Genomic DNA, 21,627 nt, shown 5'->3' with positions numbered 1-21,627 from the left:
GCTGCAACACTAAAGTGATGAACAAATGAATGCATCAATATTTATAATCCAATAATATAATATATATTATTCTGAACTGGCCTGCTGTGTAGCATGAGTACTTTTATTTATTATTAATATTTTGATGCTAATACTTTTGTACTTTTACATAAGTAAGATTTTGAGTATACTTATATACAGTACATACAGTATATTTATACTGTGGTATTACTACTTTTACTAAAGTAAAAGATCCGCGTACTTCGTCCACCTCTGGGTACAGCTTGAATATATCTACATTTCCATGCTTAGAGCTGGCCGGTTAGAGCTTTTATTTTTTTTAAGTATTTTCCGGATGTACTGTCTCACTTCCGGTAGCTTCACGCGCCTGATCAGTTGGTGCTGTTGGGGGCGGAGCCTGCTCGGCTGGTGGAGGGAGAGAAACAGCCGAGGCAGCAGCGGACACGGACGGACGCCCTCGCTCGTCTTCATCTCGTGAGTAGCGGTTGTTTCCAAATGGCAACGACAGCGGACGACCCGCGGGAACCGGAGGACGTCGCCGCGCTGTTGACACCCCGCCACGGCTGCCTACACAACAGCAACAGCAACAACAACAATAACAACAACAACAAAGACAGCGAGGCGGGAGAGACCGCCACCGCCAGCACGACCGAGCCCAGCGGGACGGCGTCGCAGAGCATCGGTAACGGCTCTGTCATCAACCCCACCGGGGGGAACAACGGGAAGTGGGTCCGGCTGAACGTCGGCGGCACGGTGTTCCTCACGACGCGGCAGACCCTCCTCAAAGAGCAGACTTCGTTCCTGTACCGGCTGTGCCAACAGCAGGACCTGCACTCAGACACGGTGAGGACGGGACACGTTTACCCCCTTTATGTGTGTCGGTTAGATGTAATATCCGTGCTCATCCCGGGATGGGTACCGGTAGATGCGCTTACAGCAGCAGGTTATCAGGCGATGATCAGGTAATGACATGCATATCAACACTGGAAAGATGTATATCTATAGAATACACACTATAAAGTGTCAACATAGGATAAACATACTATATGCATTAGACAAGTGTGCAAAGTAGGTGCAGCTTTTACATTTGTATTTATTTAAATGCAAAGAGTTAGAGACCCCAGTATATTAAAGAAGAAGTTTCCTCCAATTCCTTCAAATAATTTCCTCTAAAATCTCAAGTAATTGGTAACATCTATTTTCTATTCACACAGATGGAGATAGTGGAATCAACAGCACACATATTTGGTTTGTTGTTTGCAGATAAACTGTCTGCTGGCTAGCAATGACGTGGGGAAATGTCTTATGTTACAATAAACAGTAGGTCTAAAGTCAGTCTTACATTTATATTCGAGTGGCATTAAAAAGGTCTTACAAATTCTTACATTTTTAAAACTTTAATCTGTATGAACCCTGAAGTGGTGTTGGCTGAAGGCGATGGGCATGTATAAACCAACAGGCTTATTACATTTTATAACATTCCTGTGGTGACTCAGTTATATTGTTGACATTGGTGTGTTTTCCGACTCTACCGTCCTTGGGTTAAAGTTCGGCTTGATGTGCATTTGTTTTATCCTTCTAAAATATATCACCATGATTTTATTTTGTCATTTTTCTAACCCGAGTTAAGGGATTGGCTAATACATATGTGTGCAGGTCTTTGCATGAAGTAAAGCTAGTTTTGTCCTGGTGAGATACAAATCTACCCAATAGAGACTGAATGGTATAAGATAATAACATCATAGTGCACCATTTATAATAATTACTAAATTGTGCATTAGCCTTAAAGGGACTTATTATATTACTGTTATCTGTGTGCAATTCCCAAAACCTATTACTACAACTCTGTTCTTCCTCAGAAATGCACGCTCTCATGACCGGATAATATACTGTAGCCTATATGAAGCTCTCCCACTGGCTCCTGTGTGCGTGCGTGTGTGTGCGCGTGTGTGTGTCAGCATCATATTTGCGGTGTGAATGTAGCTTGGGTCAGATGGATGAACACGTGCCTCCTCTTCTGCAGGGAGCTGCACAGTCAGTAGCTGTACAGCTGGCATCTTATGGAGGAGAGAGAGATGTATTATGAGTTTCCCAGTCACATGTAGACCGAACACACTGTCAGGACGGGCAAGACTCATGAATGATGCAGATTTTCTATTATGCCGCAGCCTTTGATATGCACGTGTGTGACAGTACAGAGAGGGGTGCTGGTTCCTTGCAGCCTGGAGTACACTGTAAGTTGACATTTTGTTGTTGTCGGGATGAAAAGCTCTTATCTCTAAAATGTCAGCTGTTTTGGGGATGAAAGGTAGAAAATGTCCAGTCACGCTATATATGTACACGGTGGCACCAATATATGTGGATTGTTGACAAAAAATGGGCATCACAACTCACAGTTTTAGTTTATTGCTTCCCAAACACATTTTCTATGGTCCACAGGCTGTTAGTCTGGAGCGCTGGCGGTACTATTGGGACTATGGAACTTGTGGTTCTGTGGAAAAACGAGTACCATCGAGTTTTCTGAATTTTAGAATCGACTTGGTATCGGTTATCGTGACATTCATCACTATTTCTGCTTGAAAAATAGCTGAAACTATTATCAAAATAGTAAATAATAATAGCAAATAATCTTTCTGTCGATGGACCAATCTTCTCGTAGTTTCAGCTCTCTTTAGATGATGTCCAGTGTCTCTGGTTTGCAGAACAACCTCAAGCTGAAGAGCAGATTTCCATGAAAAACAACCACCAAAGTTGGCGTTTTCACCCTACAGCAGCGATGACTGTTCCCCTGCTGCACCGCTCGACTCTGTGGAAACAATACTCTCATGTGACCTTCAGCCGCGACCTGACAGGAGCTCCCTGTGCATCGCCTGGAGACGCACAGTCACACACCAAACCTCCTTCCTTCACCGCCGTCTCCTCCTCTCCTCATCCTCGCTCTCAGCTGCTGACTCACTGAAAGCTTATCGCACGTTTGTCCTTTCCCGTCTGCACCTTTTTATATTTCTGCTCTTTATCACAAACTCTTGAATCTGGAGAGACACAGAGAGACGTAATGTGTTTCTTGCTGTCAGCCTAAAGACGGGAACAGAGCTGTAGATGAGGCTGTGAATCCTCTGAGTCGTGACGAGGGGTGTCATGACACCAGAGATTTAGTAGCTCGATACCAATACCAGTAGAACTCCAGATTCTCAATTCCAATTTGATACCACGGTAAAACCAAACTAATAAATCCCATGTACTTAAACGGGTCATAATTTCCTCTCCAATATCTGTTTTATATTCCTGTGAAAACATTTATTTCAAACAACTGTATTCGTTCAAGTTTCTCGTCTAAAACAACATTTTACGAGACGTATTTATGCCCCCCCCCCCCCGGATGTCGTTGGTCTCGAGCCCTGCCGGTGCTACTGGTACTCCTGCGGGACTGTTTCCAGAATTTCGGCATCTCGTGACTAGTTGTGCCCTGTGAACATGATGGCTGAGGAGACGGAGCTTCTTCCTTTGTATTATACCCAGAGATTCAGAGTCAATAATATCTATGGTCTTCAGATGTATTCAGAGCAGAGATCCAGTAGCCAGAGGAACAATGTAGTTTGGTTAAATAACCTCAGTGCTGCTAAATAATTACGTTGTGAGTCACAAGAATAATTATAGTAGAAAAAGTTGTTTTTTAATTGTTTTTATTCAGCATATGTTATCCTCCGAAGTCTCATGATCAGTGTTTCTTGATCCTAGGTGCACACTGTCGGTTAATAAACAGAAAGCTGTCTCATAATGAATTTAACGTGCAACTTAATCCGTCTTTGAGGAAATGTTTAAGTGCAGTTTATTCCTCTCAGCTAGTCAAACTAACAGAGTCGTGCAAACACATGAAAAGTAATATTGCAGACCAACCAGTGAAAGCTAATAGCTAAATTTGAGCCATATCATGTCCAGCTACACAATAATAATCGTGCAGATGTGTCAGATCAGGCGTCACGTTGTCAAACTCTGCACATGTTTTCCCTCCACCTCCACGAAAATGAACACGCATGTATGAAAGAAAACATCAACCTTCAAGTGAAAAGAGCTGTTGTTGCGTTTGTTACGGCTTTACACACTCGGGCCTCAACAATGAACCAGAGCTTTGTTGAAATAATGTCCAAATCACGGTTTCTTCAAAATGAGGTCTGGAAAAGTATGAATTGCATATTGAAGTGTCTTTGAAGGGGGGTCATGGTGCACGCTGAATCCCACAGAGGAGCAGCTGTGTTCTTCTCCGGGTTTTATCCGCGCTGGATTCCCCCTCCTAATCCATCGGCGTGTTTCTGCTCAGGGCTTCTTGGCTGTTTTTTAAAACCCACACACGCTCACAGACAGACTGTCTGGCTGTGTGTGACTGTTTTAATGAGATTATCAGCACCTCAGCCGCCCTGCCCCCCCCCCTCACCGAACCAAACCCAGGGCTATCTGCCGTTAATGCGACCCAAGCTGCCCTCACGGCGACCCACGCCAATTACATTATACAGTTAAGATTCAGCTTTGATGATGCTAGATTATGTGAGCTGACCATGTGTAACTACAGACTGTAACCACATAATCGGATTACCGCAGATCTGGGATCAGTGGCTTAGTTAATATGGAATACCAAGAGGATCATATGTGAGATGTATTGGCCTGATGCTGTAACGTGTCGTCTTGTCACATTAATTATTGATTTATCCTACGATATATGGACGTGACCTCCATCTTTGTTTCTATTATCGACTCATCGTAAAATATATATATATATATATATATATATGTGTGTATATGGACATGACCTCAATAACTTGTACACTATATCGTCCAACAACATGAGGAGTACGAGTAACGTGGCGTACCTCCAGTAATGCTCAGAATATTTGTGATATATTCAGTTGAATCTCTGTCCCGTCTTGCAGTGTCAGCATGGATTCCACCGCATGCCTGGACTCGCTTTCTCGTCTTATCTGCGCTTTACGGTTTCTAATATGAGGCGTTGGCAGGGACCAGTGATCCTGATGCTCGAGGTTTTAATTTGGATCAACAGCGCAGAGTTGTGTGAACTTGTTCCCTTTCTACCATCAGGAAACATGAGTTAGACTTTGGGCCTCATAATAAGACCGTGTTAGGTATTTAGTTAGAAGTTCCACCACAGTTCTTAATTATTGAACTGCTTTGTTTACTTGAAATGTCTTGCTTGAATCAATACAGATGGGAGATTAGAAGAACATTACAGATACTAGCCTTCTGAAGAACGTCCCAAAACATTCAAAGAAAGCTTCTTTCTTAATCCACAAAGTGTTTAATTCACCCAGCGAGGAGCGGAAGCACATTAAATCAAATGTTTTATCAACGTGGAGCTGCTGTGATGCCTCCTACATCAAAAATGTCACCAACACTGAGAAGGCGGTGGTTCAGCCGGACCATCTGTGGTGCCTGGGAGGATAAATTAAGATCATCCATAATTGGAAATCACACTCATTCCAGTGTTTTTTCACATTTCCTGGCCAAACACATTTGTGTGTTTTCACATTTTAAGGCTGAGCAGTATTTAATTTCAGCATTTGCGTCACAGTGTGTGCACGTGTTGGTCACAATGCAAAGGCTGCAATGTGTAGTCTATCTGATGAATAAGTTAATGTCCCCAGATTTAAAGCAACAGAGTTTGAATGAATAAAAACACTGACAGATGCTAGTGCCGCACACAAATACCATAAAGAAATAATGAGCTACAACTTGCTACCTTTTTAAAAACACTTTGCACGGCTTCAGGCGTTCTAAATATTTAACTAAACTTGACTCTTGTAATAGTATTCATGTCAGAACTTTGCAGTAAGTGTAAGACAAGAGATTGATCGTGATGATATTGATTGATGGGTGGGTGCCATGGTGAATCAAACAGACTGCCCTACTTTCTCTTCACTGAACTGCCTCGTGTGTGATACATTACCGCCAAATGAAACTACAGAAGTTACAAGTCGCACATAAGTAATGACACAAGTGGATAAGTCTTTATGTCTTTGCGCTGGCGACAGCTGTGGCCGGAGGTATTACCTTTGTCTTATTCTTGGGAGCACAATAGCTCAGGCCTCGAGGGAATCTCTTCAAATGTGCCACAAACTTCCACTTGGACTGATTAGTGTTTAGTGGTCAAATATCAAGGTCACTGCGGCCGCACGAAACATGGTTTCTGGGTGTTTTTAAGGATAAAATGAAGCGATGACACTTTTGATGTTTGTAAACTGCACCTTGACTGGCTGGCAGTATCATTCAACCCTGATGTTTACACATGCTCAAGCAAGCAGCAGAATGCAGGCAGGTCTGTGTGTGTTTTGAACAGGGATGCACTAACCTGTGCAGGGAGTCAACTCTTATTTCCCTGAACAAATGTTGCGTAAACCATTAACTCAAGTGTCCCCCGTCCTCAACAACAACACAGACATCACGTTGAGACGGAGACAGTGAATGTACTGCGGCTGCAAATGGGCCTGTCGTTACGAGAAACAACTAACGCTGTGCGTGAGGGAGAGAAAGAGAAACTGGGGCTCTGACACATGCGGGCAGCTTCTCCCCGGTGTTGTCATGCTCGTACTGTCAAGTCAAGTCACGTTGGTGAGGCGTCAGTCTGTCCTCCACTGCAGCTCTGCTCGTGTGTGCGTTCTGCTTCCACACTATAATCATTGTGATTTATCAGTGCAGACACAAACATCCATCGTGCTGCATCTTGGTCTTCATATCCCGTCCTCCTCCGTCGCTATATGTCTGCTGTTTATGTCTTAAATCAATCTGCAGGTCTCTCCCTTGACTGTCTTCTGTCCTGCCTGTTTGTCTTTTTCCTCCACTAATCCATCAAACATCCTTGCCGCTGCTTTACAGTCACAATCCGTCCCTTCGTGTACGTCGGTGTCGTCGTTCATTGCATGTGTTTCATGTCTCGCATCAGAAGCTCCCGTCACGCTACGCCAGCAAAGATTGGACTTGGAGAGATGAGTGTCGGGGACAGAGAGATACCCCTCCTGTAAATTAGATTGACAGCAATGTCTTCCTGCTGCTAGCAGAGCGTCCATATTCTCCCGATTCTGTCTGGGGGGGTTTTCTTACTCGTCCGTCGCACTGGAGACGATGGGATAGAGCTCATCTTCACAGACGAAGGTGAAGACGATGATGCTTTACTGGCAGGAAGTCACAAACAACTCAAGACTTTCCGTCCTTTGAAATCTGCATTATTGTCTTTTACTTATTTATTTATGCGTAGATAAATGTTTCAGAGTCCGTAGTATTCATGTTTGGAATGAGTGGTAGATATTTGATTATGCTATCTTATCTATCTAAGCTGCTTTAATAGTTCATTTAGCAAAACCTGTGACTTCAGCCTTGTGGGGGTAATAATCCACTAATAACACAACACTTAGAGCGAGGGTGGGTCGTACTGAGAGAACGTGCGTCTGTGCAAGACGCTGCTGGAGGCTAAGGTCGTCTGTTGCCACTTCAGCAAACCATAAAAAGAATCAGTCATGTGAATAAAGCAGGTTTACTTTATCACGCTGAAGGGGAGAAAGGGGTTTGAGATTTGATTTTCAACGGAGGAGCCAAAATACACGTGTGTTTGCCTGTGTAGTGTTTGCTGCTCTCTGCAGAGACCACTGAACCATGTGTTAATGAAACATGATCAGCAGATGGGGCTGATGCTATTTCACTTCCTCTTCAATACATTTCCTACCCCCCCCCCCCCCCCCCCTACAGGCTCCCTGTGTGTTTCTGTATGGATTTTCCACTAGTAGCTCTTTTGTGAATGTAACTCTTAACAAGGGGGCTCTGCTTCAAGCGATCATCACGAGGTGTGTGTGTGTGTGTGTGTGTGTGTGTGTGTGTGTGTGTGTGTGTGTGTGTGTGTGTGTGTGTGTGTGTGTGTGTGTGTGTGTGTGTGTGACATAACAAGCTTGGCAGAAGTCACCTAGAAGTGGGAGAGAAGCAGGCTGTCGACACGCGTGTGTTAACAAAGTCAGCAACAACTCCTCTGGAGTGCCAGTAAGCCAGAACTAGTGTCGAGCTTCTTGAGGCTGCTGCGACGGGAGATTCAAATAGCAAAGTCGTATTTGCAACAGGGTTTAATGGGATATGAGGGACCAGAACTTTATCACAAGTGCTGAAAAGTGACTTTTCTATACGACTACCGGTCTCTATATTACCTTTTCTTCACAGCTTTATTGCAAAAGTATTTTATAAATTTGTACATGTACTCTATAGAGGGCTTTTATTTTGGAAACAAAGTCCTCTGCGGTGCATCTTGCAGACGTACATCTGCTCTGGACAGCCAGAACTGCATACGTAAGATAAAAAGTAGCCAACCAGGATGTTATTCTGCAGCCAGGGAGCTTTTGGGTCTAAAAATACGACTAATACGTTACAGAAGAGGCCCATTAATGGTCTGAAAATAAAAGTAGCTGCCTCCTATGTTTACACAAGAACAGTTGTGTTAAGTACTCGAGGAAGTTACAACATACACAGCTGATAGTAGAATAACAAGTACCATCATAGTTCACGTCTAGAAAAACTCAGAAAAGAGTCTTTCTGCAGTAACGTGAATACATGCAGCTTATAGAGTGACGATGGTTCAATAAACCGTGTTGTTCCTTTCTGATTCTTGTGCAACAGGATGATTCGGGAGCCTATGTGATTGACAGAGACCCCACCTACTTTGGACCCATCCTCAACTACCTGCGACACGGCAAACTGGTCTACAACAAGGAGCTGGCTGAAGAAGGTCTCTGATGCGCTCCCACTCTGCTCCCACTCTGCTCCCACTCTGCTCCCACTCTGCTCCCACTCTGCTCCCACTCTGCTCACACGGTCCTGGTGCATGAGCTGGTTTTATTTGTTGGGCGGGTGGAGATAAGAAATAATGTGTGCCTCCACAACTTCTCAGTGTAGCACTAAATGAGAAAATATACAAAGTTATATACAGATAAGTAAGTAATGAATATTGTAATCGTTGGATGAATAGTAATGTATAAACTGTTTAAATAGTCATTTAAAGTAATACATAAACAGTTGAATTAATTCATTTTAAATAATACAAAAACTGTTGAATAAATTAACTTAAAGTAATATAAAAACAGTTTAAATAGTCATTTAAAATAATAAATAAACAGTTGAATTAATTCACTTAAAGTAATACAAAAACAGTTTTAAATAGTCATTTAAAGTAATACATAAACAGTTTAAATAGTATTTTAAAGTAATATAAAAACAGTTTAAATAGTTCCATTGTGTGAACAAATGAGAGCCACTTGTATATCCGTAATATTTTAATAATATCTAATATATCTAATGATATATAATCTGCTTGGCGGTGTTAAAGGGGCTAAGAGTTAATCTGACGCAGCTTTGTTTGCAGGTGTCCTGGAGGAGGCTGAGTTTTACAACATCACTCCGCTGATCAAACTGATCAAGGAGAGGATCGTGGAGAGGGACTCCAAAGCCACGCAGGTAAACACACATCTCGTCAGTTAATGTTATATGTTAGTAACAATAGGACGTGATTTTAAAAGCTCCCAGCTGATGTTGTTTTCATTTAGTAGTTAATTTAACATGTAAACTGACATGCTTTAGTTATATAACATTTTACTGTTTTATCAGGTATATAATTATGTTTAATATTATAATTCTGATCTCATTCCTTTAGGATCATTGCAACTAATATTAGTAGTAATAATAATAATAATAATAATAATAATAATAGTAATAATAATAGTAAACATAGTAATAATAATAATAGAAATAATAGAAATAATATTTATAATAATAGTAACAATAATAATAGTAATAATAATAGTAATAATTATAATAATAGAAATAATAATAGTAATAATAATAATAGTAATAATAATAGTAACAATAATAATAGTAAAAATAGTAATAATAATTATAATAATAGAAATAATAATAATAATAATAATAATAGAAATAATAATAATTATAATTATAATAATAATAGTAACAATAATAATAGTAAAATAGTAATAATAATTATAATAATAGAAATAATAATAATAGAAATAATAATAATTATAATTATAATAATAATAGTAACAATAATAATAGTAAAAATAGTAATAATAATTATAATAGTAATAATTATAATAATAGCAATAATAATAATAATAATAATAATAATAATAATAATAATAGTGTAATACCGTGATATTTTCTGAGAATCTCTTACATTTTTAATCCAATCAAAGCACATTCACTTCAATGAGAGGAGACACTCCCCTTATCTTTCACACACACACACACACACACACACACACACACACACACACACACACACACACACACACACACACACACACACACACACACACACACACACCATTATGGTGGTGATGTAAGTGCAATGCCTTTCAGTCATTTTCTCTTTGTAGGTGATTGCATCCTCCTCTGAAGAGAGCTCTGCTGTACATCAGGCTTTCTTTCTTTTCTCAGGGTGATTGCACTCACTCTTATATAATGCCCTCTCTAACATACACCCACTGCATGCTACTGCAATTTACTGGACTCACTGTTAGTGGTGCCAGATTATGAAATAGTAGAGCTGCTTTTGAAACCACCACCTCGATATCACGTGGCAAAGGTTTTTGTCAAAGCACACAAGGAAAGGTACGTTTATTTATAGAGCAACGAGGAAAGACAAAAGAAACGCTTTATAAAATGACATTTAACTACAATTAGAAATAAAAACAAGCCTAGATAGAATAAGATCTAAAATACTATTAACGTTACAGTGTAAAACCTACAAGAAGTGACCCGCTCATCTCTCTTCCCCCCCCCCCCCTCAGCAGGTGCCCCCCAAGCATGTCTACCGAGTGTTGCAGTGCCAGGAGGAGGAGCTCACCCAGATGGTTTCCACGATGTCGGACGGCTGGAAGTTTGAGCAGGTCAGCGTGCGCGCCTGCAGAAAGCCCCGCACCGGACTGCTCTGGACTGTGGGTTGGACTCACGCTGCTGCTGACCCTTCAATCTTGACCCTTGGCCTGACCCCCCCCTGGCCCTGACCTGAGCCCTGCTACCTGCACTCCCAACCTGAGATTAGACCTCCCAGAATAGTTTGCATAGTCTCGATCGATATATTGACTTTAGGTCGGACGAATCTAGTGAGTCCAAGTTTGCTGACGTTCTCCAAAGATTCTTCTTCTCTGCTGTGTTTATGAAGGCTGGAGATCTCAGGACCTTTCGTCACAAGTCACAGACTCCTCAGTCCTCAGTATGCTTCTGTTGTACGCAGCGAGGGACTCAGACCACCACGTGCATGTACTTTGAGAAATGTAAATGTTTGCTTTGATCATTTTCTCTTTATGTTTTCGTTCCCTACGCTTTCGTTGACGTTGTTGTTTTCATTACTCATTAATCGAGTAATTGAGGAACACAACCGCGAGCAGCAGCAGCAGCAGCAGCAGCAGCAGCAGCAGCAGCAGCAGCAGCAGCAGCAGCAGCAGCAGCAGCAGCAGCAGCAGCTTTGTTTTAAGAGTTAGCATGTTGAAGTGTGGCTGACAAATGTTTAAAACGTTGTAGCTGCAGACCAGCATTTGTTCTCACACTATCTACCACCGTCTGATAGAAGTAATCTCCGTGTGAACACACAGAAAACACAGTTATATTGATTCTTTAGAGGCGCTGTAATGTGAGTAATGGGGGAAGGTCTGCCAGTGTTGTGTCTTTAAGGCAACTCTTAAGTTGGTCGGCTGTAGTTCCTCTTCAACAGTGACGTCCAGACTTACAACTCTTAATTCGTCTTAATTCCCTGCAGAAGCTGACCCACAGTTGTTTGTGCTCTTCCCACAAGTAAGAGAAGCTTCTTGTTGAGTCCACTGCTGAGTGTGTAACAGCAGGCTGTCCGCTCTTTGCCCCCCCCCCCACCCCTCCTCCTCCACCTCCACCATGCATGAGCACAAGAAGTCTTTCCTCGCTTTAGTCTCGGATCTCTCCGATACTTTCCTTCTCTTGCTTTTGGTTTTCTCTGCTGTAGCTTCTGTATCTTCCTGACACTCACTCTGTGTCTCTGTCCCCCCCTCCTCTGCATGTGTCTCTGCGTCCCCGTCTACTTCTAGATGGTGAACATCGGCTCGTCGTACAGCTACGGGACAGAGGACCAGGCGGAGTTTCTGTGCGTCGTGTCCAAGGAGCTGCACTCCCCGGGGTCGGGGCTGGCTACAGAGCAGAGCCACAAAACCAAGGTGAGTCCGTCTTTCTCCAGGAACACGTACATTTAAATTTAAAGGAATACTTCACCCCCCAAAATGATCATTCGTATTTAAAATACTCATCCTGTGTTGCCTTGAATTAGTTTGTGTTTCTTGCAGTTAACAAAGAATCAAAAAACTGAGAAACATCCTGATGAACTGAAGTAAATGGCGGCTGCGCTTAACAACAGCAGAACACGAGTTTACAAACTCTTATGCAACTCATGCAGTAGCACTGTCCAAGCCAGTGGGCAGGTTGGGGCGCACACACACACACACACACACACACACACACACACACACACACACACACAGGCGACGTCGTGGGAGTGTTGTGTAATGCAGCAGTGCATTCTGTTCCTTAATATAGTGGAAGAGTAAAAAGGACATTTATGTGTAAACATGGACAAAGTCTGTTAGCGAGACTGAGAAGCAGCTCTATTGTGGAGTTTGTTAAAACGCAGTTTGTGCGGACGAAAGGCCACAAGTCTCATTCCTCCAGTCGCATGCTCACGACTTCTCAAACAAGCATTTTCACTAAAACATTGATATTTATATAAACAGGCTCACGCTTGTGCAGCTGGTGAGTCGGAAGTGTTTTAAATATTAAGGTTTTAGCGAAAATGCGTGTTAGTAGCATACGACTGGATTAAGTTAAGAGTTGCAAGAATTCAAGACAACACGGGGCGAGTACCTCGTGTGTGTGTGTGCGTGTGTGTGCGTGTGTGTGTGTGTGTGTGTGTGTGTGTGTGTGTGTGTGAGATAAAGGGAGTGTCTCCTCTCATTGAAGTGAATGTGCTTTGATCCTGCGCTCTCCACTCAAACTCCAAATGTCACTCGCCACAAAATGTCATTCACAAACACGTTCGCTCCCATCCTTCACTCTGCTCTTATTATCTCTCACTTTGTCTTCCTCTCTCACGTTGTCTTCCTCTCTCACTTTGTCTTCCTCTCTCACTTTGTCTTCCTCTCTCACGTTGTCTTCCTCTCTCACGTTGTCTTCCTCTCTCACGTTGTCTTCCTCTCTCACGTTGTCTTCCTCCCTCACGTTGTCTGTCTTCCTCTCTCACGTTGTCTTCCTCTCTCACTTTGTCTTCCTCTCTCACTTTGTCTTCCTCTCTCACGTTGTCTTCCTCTCTCACGTTGTCTTCCTCCCTCACGTTGTCTTCCTCTCTCACGTTGTCTTCCTCTCTCACGTTGTCTTCCTCTCTCACGTTGTCTTCCTCTCTCACTTGTCTTCCTCTCTCACTTTGTCTTCCTCTCTCACGTTGTCTTCCTCTCTCACGTTGTCTTCCTCTCTCACGTTGTCTTCCTCTCTCACGTTGTCTTCCTCTCTCACGTTGTTCTTCCTCTCTCACGTTGTCTTCCTCTCTCACGTTGTCTTCCTCTCTCACTTTGTCTTCCTCTCTCACGTTGTCTTCCTCTCTCACGTTGTCTTCCTCTCTCACGTTGTCTTCCTCTCTCACGTTGTCTTCCTCTCTCACGTTGTCTTCCTCTCTCACGTTGTCTTCCTCTCTCACGTTGTCTTCCTCTCTCACGTTGTCTTCCTCTCTCACTTTGTCTTCCTCTCTCACGTTGTCTTCCTCTCTCACTTTGTCTTCCTCTCTCACGTTTGTCTTCCTCTCTCACGTTGTCTTCCTCTCTCACTTTGTCTTCCTCTCTCACGTTGTCTTCCTCTCTCACGTTGTCTTCCTCTCTCACGTTGTCTTCCTCTCTCACGTTGTCTTCCTCTCTCACGTTGTCTTCCTCTCTCACGTTGTCTTCCTCTCTCACGTTGTCTTCCTCTCTCACGTTGTCTTCCTCTCTCACGTTGTCTTCCTCTATCACGTTGTCTTCCTCTCTCACGTTGTCTTCCTCTCTCACGTTGTCTTCCTCTCTCACTTTGTCTTCCTCTCTCACGTTGTCTTCCTCCCTCACGTTGTCTTCCTCTCTCACGTTGTCTTCCTCTCTCACGTTGTCTTCCTCTCTCACGTTGTCTTCCTCTCTCACGTTGTCTTCCTCTCTCACTTTGTCTTCCTCTCTCACGTTGTCTTCCTCCCTCACGTTGTCTTCCTCTCTCACGTTGTCTTCCTCTCTCACGTTGTCTTCCTCTCTCACGTTGTCTTCCTCTCTCACGTTGTCTTCCTCTCTCACGTTGTCTTCCTCTCTCACGTTGTCTTCCTCTCCTCACGTTGTCTGTCTTCCTCTCTCACGTTGTCTTCCTCTCTCACTTGTCTTCCTCTCTCACTTTGTCTTCCTCTCTCACGTTGTCTTCCTCTCTCACGTTGTCTTCCTCTCTCACGTTGTCTTCCTCTCTCACGTTGTCTTCCTCTCTCACGTTGTCTTCCTCTCTCACGTTGTCTTCCTCTCTCACTTTGTCTTCCTCTCTCACGTTGTCTTCCTCTCTCACGTTGTCTTCCTCTCTCACGTTGTCTTCCTCTCTCACGTTGTCTTCCTCTCTCACTTGTCTTCCTCTCTCACGTTGTCTTCCTCTCTCACGTTGTCTTCCTCTCTCACGTTGTCTTCCTCTCTCACGTTGTCTTCCTCTCTCACTTTGTCTTCCTCTCTCACGTTGTCTTCCTCTCTCACGTTGTCTTCCTCCTCTCACGTTGTCTTCCTCTCTCACGTTGTCTTCCTCTCTCACGTTGTCTTCCTCTCTCACGTTGTCTTCCTCTCTCACGTTGTCTTCCTCTCTCACGTTGTCTTCCTCTCTCACGTTGTCTTCCTCTCTCACGTTGTCTTCCTCTCTCACGTTGTCTTCCTCTCTCACGTTGTCTTCCTCTCTCACGTTGTCTTCCTCTCTCACGTTGTCTTCCTCTCTCACGTTGTCTTCCTCTCTCACGTTGTCTTCCTCTCTCACGTTGTCTTCCTCTCTCACGTTGTCTTCCTCTCTCACGTTGTCTTCCTCTCTCACGTTGTCTTCCTCTCTCACGTTGTCTTCCTCTCTCACGTTGTCTTCCTCTTCTCACGTTGTCTTCCTCTCTCACGTTGTCTTCCTCTCCTCACGTTGTCTTCCTCTCTCACGTTGTCTTCCTCTCTCACGTTGTCTTCCTCTCTCACGTTGTCTTCCTCTCTCACGTTGTCTTCCTCTCTCACGTTGTCTTCCTCTCTCACTTTGTCTTCCTCTCTCACGTTGTCTTCCTCCTCTCACGTTGTCTTCCTCTCTCACGTTGTCTTCCTCTCTCACGTTGTCTTCCTCTCTCACTTTGTCTTCCTCTCTCACGTTGTCTTCCTCCCTCACGTTGTCTTCCTCTCTCACGTGTCTTCCTCTCTCACGTTGTCTTCCTCTCTCACTTTGTCTTCCTCTCTCACGTTTGTCTTCCTCTCTCACGTTGTCTTCCTCTCTCACGTTGTCTTCATCCCTCACGTTGTCTTCCTCTCTCACGTTTGTCTTCCTCTTCTCACGTTGTCTTCCTCCTCTCACGTTGGTACGTCCTCTCTCACGTTGTCTTCCTCTCACTTTGTCTCCTCTCTCACGTTGTCTTCCTCTCTCACGTTTGTCTTCCTCTCTCACTTGTCTCCTCTCTCACTTTGTCTTCCTCTCTCACGTTGTCTTCCTCTCTCACTTTGTCTTCCTCTCTCACTTTGTCTTCCTCTCTCACGTTGTCTTCCTCCTCTCACGTTGTCTTCCTCTCTCACGTTGTCTTCCTCCCTCACGTTGTCTTCCTCCCTCACGTTGTCTTCCTCCCTCACGTTGTCTTCCTCTCTCACGTGTCTTCCTCTCTCACGTTGTCTTCCTCCCTCACGTTGTCTTCCTCTCTCACGTTGTCTTCCTCTCTCACTTTGTCTTCCTCCCTCACGTTGTCTTCCTCCCTCACGTGTCTTCCCTCTCTCACGTTGTCTTCCTCTCTCACGTTGTCTTCCTCTCTCACTTTGTCTTCCTCTCTCACTTTGTCTTCCTCTCTCACTTTGTCTTCCTCTCTCACGTTGTCTTCCTCCCTCACGTTGTCTTCCTCTCTCACGTTGTCTTCCTCCCTCACGTTGTCTTCCTCTCTCACGTTGTCTTCCTCTCTCACGTTGTCTTCCTCCCTCACGTTGTCTTCCTCTCTCACGTTGTCTTCCTCTCTCACGTTGTCTTCCTCCCTCACGTTGTCTTCCTCCCTCACTTTGTCTTCCTCTCTCACGTTGTCTTCCTCTCTCACGTTGTCTTCCTCTCTCACGTTGTCTTCCTCCCTCACGTTGTCTTCCTCTCTCACGTTGTCTTCCTCTCTCACGTTGTCTTCCTCTCTCACGTTTGTCTTCCTCCCTCACGTTGTCTTCCTCCCTCACGTGGATATATAGATGTATATCTGCCTCTCTCTATATTGACCTCTAAGCTTCTCACTATCCACTCACTGACACTCATCAGCGTGTTCATTTTTTTGTCGTCTTGTTTTTTTGTTTTGTTTTTGTTTTGTGTTTTCCCCGCCGTCCATCATGCTGAATGAAGCCGGCGGAGTTGCAGGAGGAGGAAGCCACGAAGGAGGAGGAGGAGGAGGAGGAGGAGGAGGCAGGGAGAGAAACCACACCAAATGAGTGGCTTAGAGAATGAGGGAGTCATGTTTCTTTGTTCCAAAGAGAGGCGGGAATGGGTGAGGAACTGTGCGATGGATGTGCTAGTGGGCAGACCTGGTAGATCTTAGTGTGTGTGTGTTTGTGACGTCTACAGAGATGCCTCTGCATAGAGCATGACCTCTAACCTGTCCCTCAGTAAACTCGGTGCTTACTGCAAACAGAGTCTTCTGAATGATTCTCACAGATCAATGCAGTAAAAACACTAGAACTGAAGTTTTCTGCGGCTCCGCCAACAAATTAATCATTTTGAGTCCATGTATAATCTACCCAGGGTTTAAAAAAGGGGGCAAAAATAAATGACAAAGCGTAACAAACTAATGTTCAGGCAATAAAAGGCACATCTTTATCTTAAAGGGACAGTTCACCCTTAAACTCTGTAGTGCTGTTACTGCCGTGGAGATGTCCGGCTCCTCTCTCTCGGTGACTAAAGATAATCCACAGCGCTTGTTGTGAGCAGTTTCATGTAGGAACTATTTTCTTTCTACCGTATCACACACACACACACACACACACACACACACTGGTATTATTGTCATGCTGAGTCTTGACCGTTGTTATCTGAGAAGACAAATGTTGAGTTTTTCAAATCTATATTTTGGCGCTTTCCGCAGACTGGCGTCTCGTATCTCCAACACTCAGCAACAATCTAGATTAACAAACTACAGGAAAGAAGAAAAATATGTGTTTTGGATTTTTGGGGTGAACTGTCCCTTTTTGTTTTGAGACAGATTTAAATTTATAGATCCTTTAAGTTATCATACATTCTTGATGTAGTCCAAAAGACATGTGACCCCGACTATCTTTGTATTAGAATTTAAAACAATCGTGCAGAAAGATATTAATTAATCCTATTAGCAGAGTAACAAAGGAACAATCTCGTCATCATTTCAGTGCAATGAAGCAGATCGAGCTGCAACAACCATCGCCGAAGAAAGAGCCTCATCTGTTCGATCAGAGAAGAGCTTTCTGCTCGCTGTTGAACATCTTTCAGTCTCATTTCTTTTAGGATACAAAAGACTTCAAGGTCATTATATACAAATCAAACCGTCGTGTCCCGCTGCCGAACATGTGTTGATCTAAAACGGTAACGTCTGCCGTGTGTGTTTTAAATTCTGTCACTGTCTGGTGCGTTTTGTTCTGTGTGTAAAACACAGACATGCTCAGTGTGGTCCAACAGAGACCCGACAGACACGCTGACATATCGATTGTGCACCGAGTCTCTCTGGGATCTCATTACCGACGCTGTGACATGAAATATCTCTGACCTTTCAGTGCAGCAGTCAGACGTCCCTGTGTGCACACACACACACACACACACATGCACGCACCACGTAATGGACACAAAGACATTTAAACATTTAACAACATGTGTCTGTGTTTTCGTTGAGCCATTATGCATGTCAGTAAAGTCATTTGCTCTCATTCTGTCACCATGTTCATCATCGGCATCATCGCAGCCAACACAAAGCACAGCTCATAGAAAATGTGTGTTAGATATGAATCTACAATTCCTAATGTCTGTTTCTCTGTTTCTTTCACAGCTGTTCCAGATCCATGGGTCCCGGATGTAGAAATCTTTTTTTCTAGACTTATTACGACGCGGTGTCATAAAAACAGATTTGTAGCATTGATCAATCAGAAAGATTAAATCAGCCACAGCAATATCTTCAAAACCTTCTTTCCGTTAAACTAATTGTATTCGTTACCGTGCCACGGGCGACAGTGGAGTTTAGTAAATTATAACCAAAGATCCAGATTAAAGCTGAACCCAAATCTGCCTGAAGGAAAGTGACGTCGTCGTGTTGCGAGCAACCTGATGTTAACACATGGCCTCTGTTCCCATAGTCTCCATGGTGATCCTACGAGCGGCAAACCTTTTCAGCCAGGACCGACTTTCCTCACTGCCGTCAGAGACGAGATCACGTTACACCGGTTTGATCTACGGATGCTCCCGTGACTCCATGAGCTTTTCTCGCCGCATTTCTGAAGCGCTACGTCCAGTCAGAGGCGCTGAAACGTTTTGTTTGGTGAATGTTTTTCCCTTTTTTTAAATTTTATTTCCTGGCTTATTGCCGCACTTTGATCGGGTCGAGAGCTCCGATCGCCGATCGGCTGATATTCGTTCCAAATAGTCTCTGTAACGTCCGATCAGATGACTCGTTGACTCTGTAGCAAAATGTTTTCAATACTCATTTTCCGGCTTCGCTCTGAACGCACACAAACATATCAGATTATATAACAGGTTAACCTTTGACTCCTCTAGTTTGATCTCATGTCACACCTATAAAACACTAAGAGCTGGACACATGGGAAAAGATAATGCATGAACATTAATGTAACTCCCACCATTGAAGCATTAATGAAATGTTGATGGACGCATTATGTAGCGTGAGGCTGGAGATCGTGACGCGTGCAAAGCTCTTTACGTGAGTCAGTGTTGCTGCACGTGCTCAGTGTGAACACCAGTTAACGCTGATTAGATCTTTGCGCTGACCCATTTCTTGCTTTTGTTGGCTTTGAATTGACCGTGTAGCTGGAGAAAGACTAGAATATTGAATTAGCATTTGTTATTCTTTTACTGGTGACCTTCCAAAGGTTTCATCTGTCAGAGACTGAATCAGTCATTGTGCAGACGGAGCCACACGCTGCTCTGCATGTCCCGCTGCACCAACACCCTGTCACACCCTGTCACACCCTGTCACACACTCGCTTCTGCCGGTGCCGCTGCGTGCTCAGCGTCCGTCTGATGTCTGTTGGCGGCAGTCAGAAAAACACTGTAACTGAGAAGAGTAGAGATCACAATGAGGAGCAGAGGGAGAGACGGGAGAGACGGGAGAATGAGCTGCATCTCCGCTTTGTGATAGTGATAGTCACACACTGTCCACTGTCATCATCTTTGTTTGTAAAACAAAACAAGGCTGCTCTGCCGCAGTGCAGGTGTGCGAGTGAAAAGATGTGCCGTTCTTAAAGATGCATGACTTCTAACCACCTCTGTTGGCAACTTGTAGGAACTGCACCGCAGATCACTTACGCATCACCTGCACAAGGTTTACTGCTGGAACTCTGGGGGGGTCGTTGGGAAATAACAAAAACAACAGGGGGGTTTTTATCAGCAGGTAATACAATATGTAAATATGCATAAAGCCTATTATAGTCAAGAAAACATTTAACCCAGTAAAACACGCATTGTAGAAGCGACACTAAAGGAAGTGGAGCAGCTTTAACACACAGGAGCAGAAAGAGTTCACACACACGCAGCCGTCTGCACAAGATGCTTAACACTCCAACATCCTGTCTGCAGAACAGCGAGGTGCGCCTGTGGAGCGGGAGAGTGAAGAACAAACACGCGGTGTGTGTGAAATATACATTCTCTCTCACACACTGCGCAGCTGTCACTCACACAGATCGATTTAAACCCGTTTGGTTGATAAATTCATCGTTTTTTGGTCTTTTTTTTATGAAAAGCTGGTTTATAAGCAGTTAGTGAGACAATCGAGAGTTAAGATCAATAGTTGGCAACTTTTTTGATAATATTTTGATAATTAAGTCTAAAAAAAAGGCTTCAAATACAACATGTGTGTGTGTGTGTGTGTGTGTGTGTGTGTGTGTGTGTGTGTGTGTGTGTACAATGGAAACGTTTTTAAGGTTCCTTGTGATACCTTATTAGCTGGATTAACAGTAAATGTTAGAATATGATCGTGCTTATGATAATCATAATTTTAGCAGGAGGGAAAGTTTATTGTTTTGTCACTTCGGATCATTCGGTGCCTCGAGTTCAAGCAGCAACACCGACGCGTCCCAATGATCCCCGCAGTCCTCTCACGTTTTCATACCGTAGTGTGTATGTGTGTAGTTTGTAATAAGAGTCCATGTTCGGTATGTTGTGAACATCTCTTGCATGTTTGTTCTGAGAATATTATTGGTCATTAAAAGAAGCTGCAGCTGCGTGAAGCTGATCTGTATACAAATGTCTTTTTTAATTAGTTTTGTACAATCTGTTTAATTTATTCTTTTTGAATGTTACACGCTTAAAAGAATTTGGGCTCTGCCATTTTTTAATAGGGGAAGGGGGGGGGGGGGGGGGGGGTCATCTTTGGGAGACTTGTTTTTACTACTCGCTTTGAGTTTTGACACTATCAGGTAAATATGTTTTTAATTTTACTCTCCAATGGAAATGTTTTATAACCCTCCTTTATGTCCAGCTTCCTCGTTCGGTTCGCTGGATCCACACTTTGTGTTCTTGTGTGTAAAAGTCTTTACTTTCATTATTCTGTGCAAACATCTGTCGGGCAGCTGTGGATAGAAACATCTTTTTTATCTGATGCTGGATGTTCTTGTCCATCGAGCCTCGGTGTCTGTAATGAAACGATGGGACACATGCATTGTAACGCCTCACGGGAGCCGGCACGCGCTTCACACAAACGCTGTTTCACCTGATTCACATTTCTAACAAAGTGACACGTTGTTTTTTTATTTCATGTAAATGAATGTCACCGTTCTCAACTAAATAAATCTTTGCTCTTTGGGTTAAAGTACAGATTTGAAAATCTCCTTTTTTTTCAAGACTTTTCAAAACTCTGGTATTTAGTGAGACGTCTGAAATACGATTGTTATACAGTCAACATGTGCAACTAGTTCGCCTTCAGAGGTGCAAACTGTTCATGTGAGTAACCAGCACAAGATAGAAAGTCTTCTCGCATGCCTCCGAGTCAAACAAAGAATCCAAACATGGAGAAAAGTCTCGATGAATTGAAGTAAATGGGGGCAAAAATATATCTTTACGGATTTAAGGATTATAATGCGAGTCATTTATAGCAGAGCAGGTTGTCCACCAATCAGAAGATCG

General features: G+C 43.5%; 1 protein-coding gene across 7 annotated transcripts; it reads left to right on the top strand.

Moving 5' to 3' along the window:
* The first annotated feature begins 379 nt into the window (after positions 1-379).
* On the top strand, positions 380-21,318 carry kctd17 (potassium channel tetramerization domain containing 17). Of its 7 annotated transcripts, none has more exons than XM_029456428.1 (7): positions 380-843; positions 8,662-8,770; positions 9,404-9,495; positions 10,851-10,994; positions 12,117-12,242; positions 16,657-16,798; positions 18,323-21,318. In XM_029456428.1, the coding sequence occupies exons 1-6, from the start codon at positions 496-498 to the stop codon at positions 16,756-16,758; spliced, it is 921 nt and encodes a 306-aa protein (XP_029312288.1). In that variant the 5' UTR covers positions 380-495; the 3' UTR covers positions 16,759-16,798; positions 18,323-21,318. The 7 variants fall into 7 exon arrangements, 5 of the variants coding, with proteins under 5 accessions (XP_029312288.1, XP_029312287.1, XP_029312290.1 ...); XM_029456427.1 differs by having other exon boundaries at positions 381-843; positions 10,848-10,994; XM_029456430.1 differs by having other exon boundaries at positions 382-843; positions 10,851-10,946.
* The last annotated feature ends 309 nt before the right edge of the window (positions 21,319-21,627 follow it).

Source organism: Cottoperca gobio, chromosome 19 (genome assembly GCF_900634415.1).
Source record: "Cottoperca gobio chromosome 19, fCotGob3.1, whole genome shotgun sequence".
NCBI classification, from domain to species: Eukaryota; Metazoa; Chordata; class Actinopteri; order Perciformes; family Bovichtidae; genus Cottoperca; species Cottoperca gobio.
The sequence above is the reverse complement of the archived record's forward strand: the minus strand, read 5'-3'. Positions and strand labels throughout refer to the sequence as shown.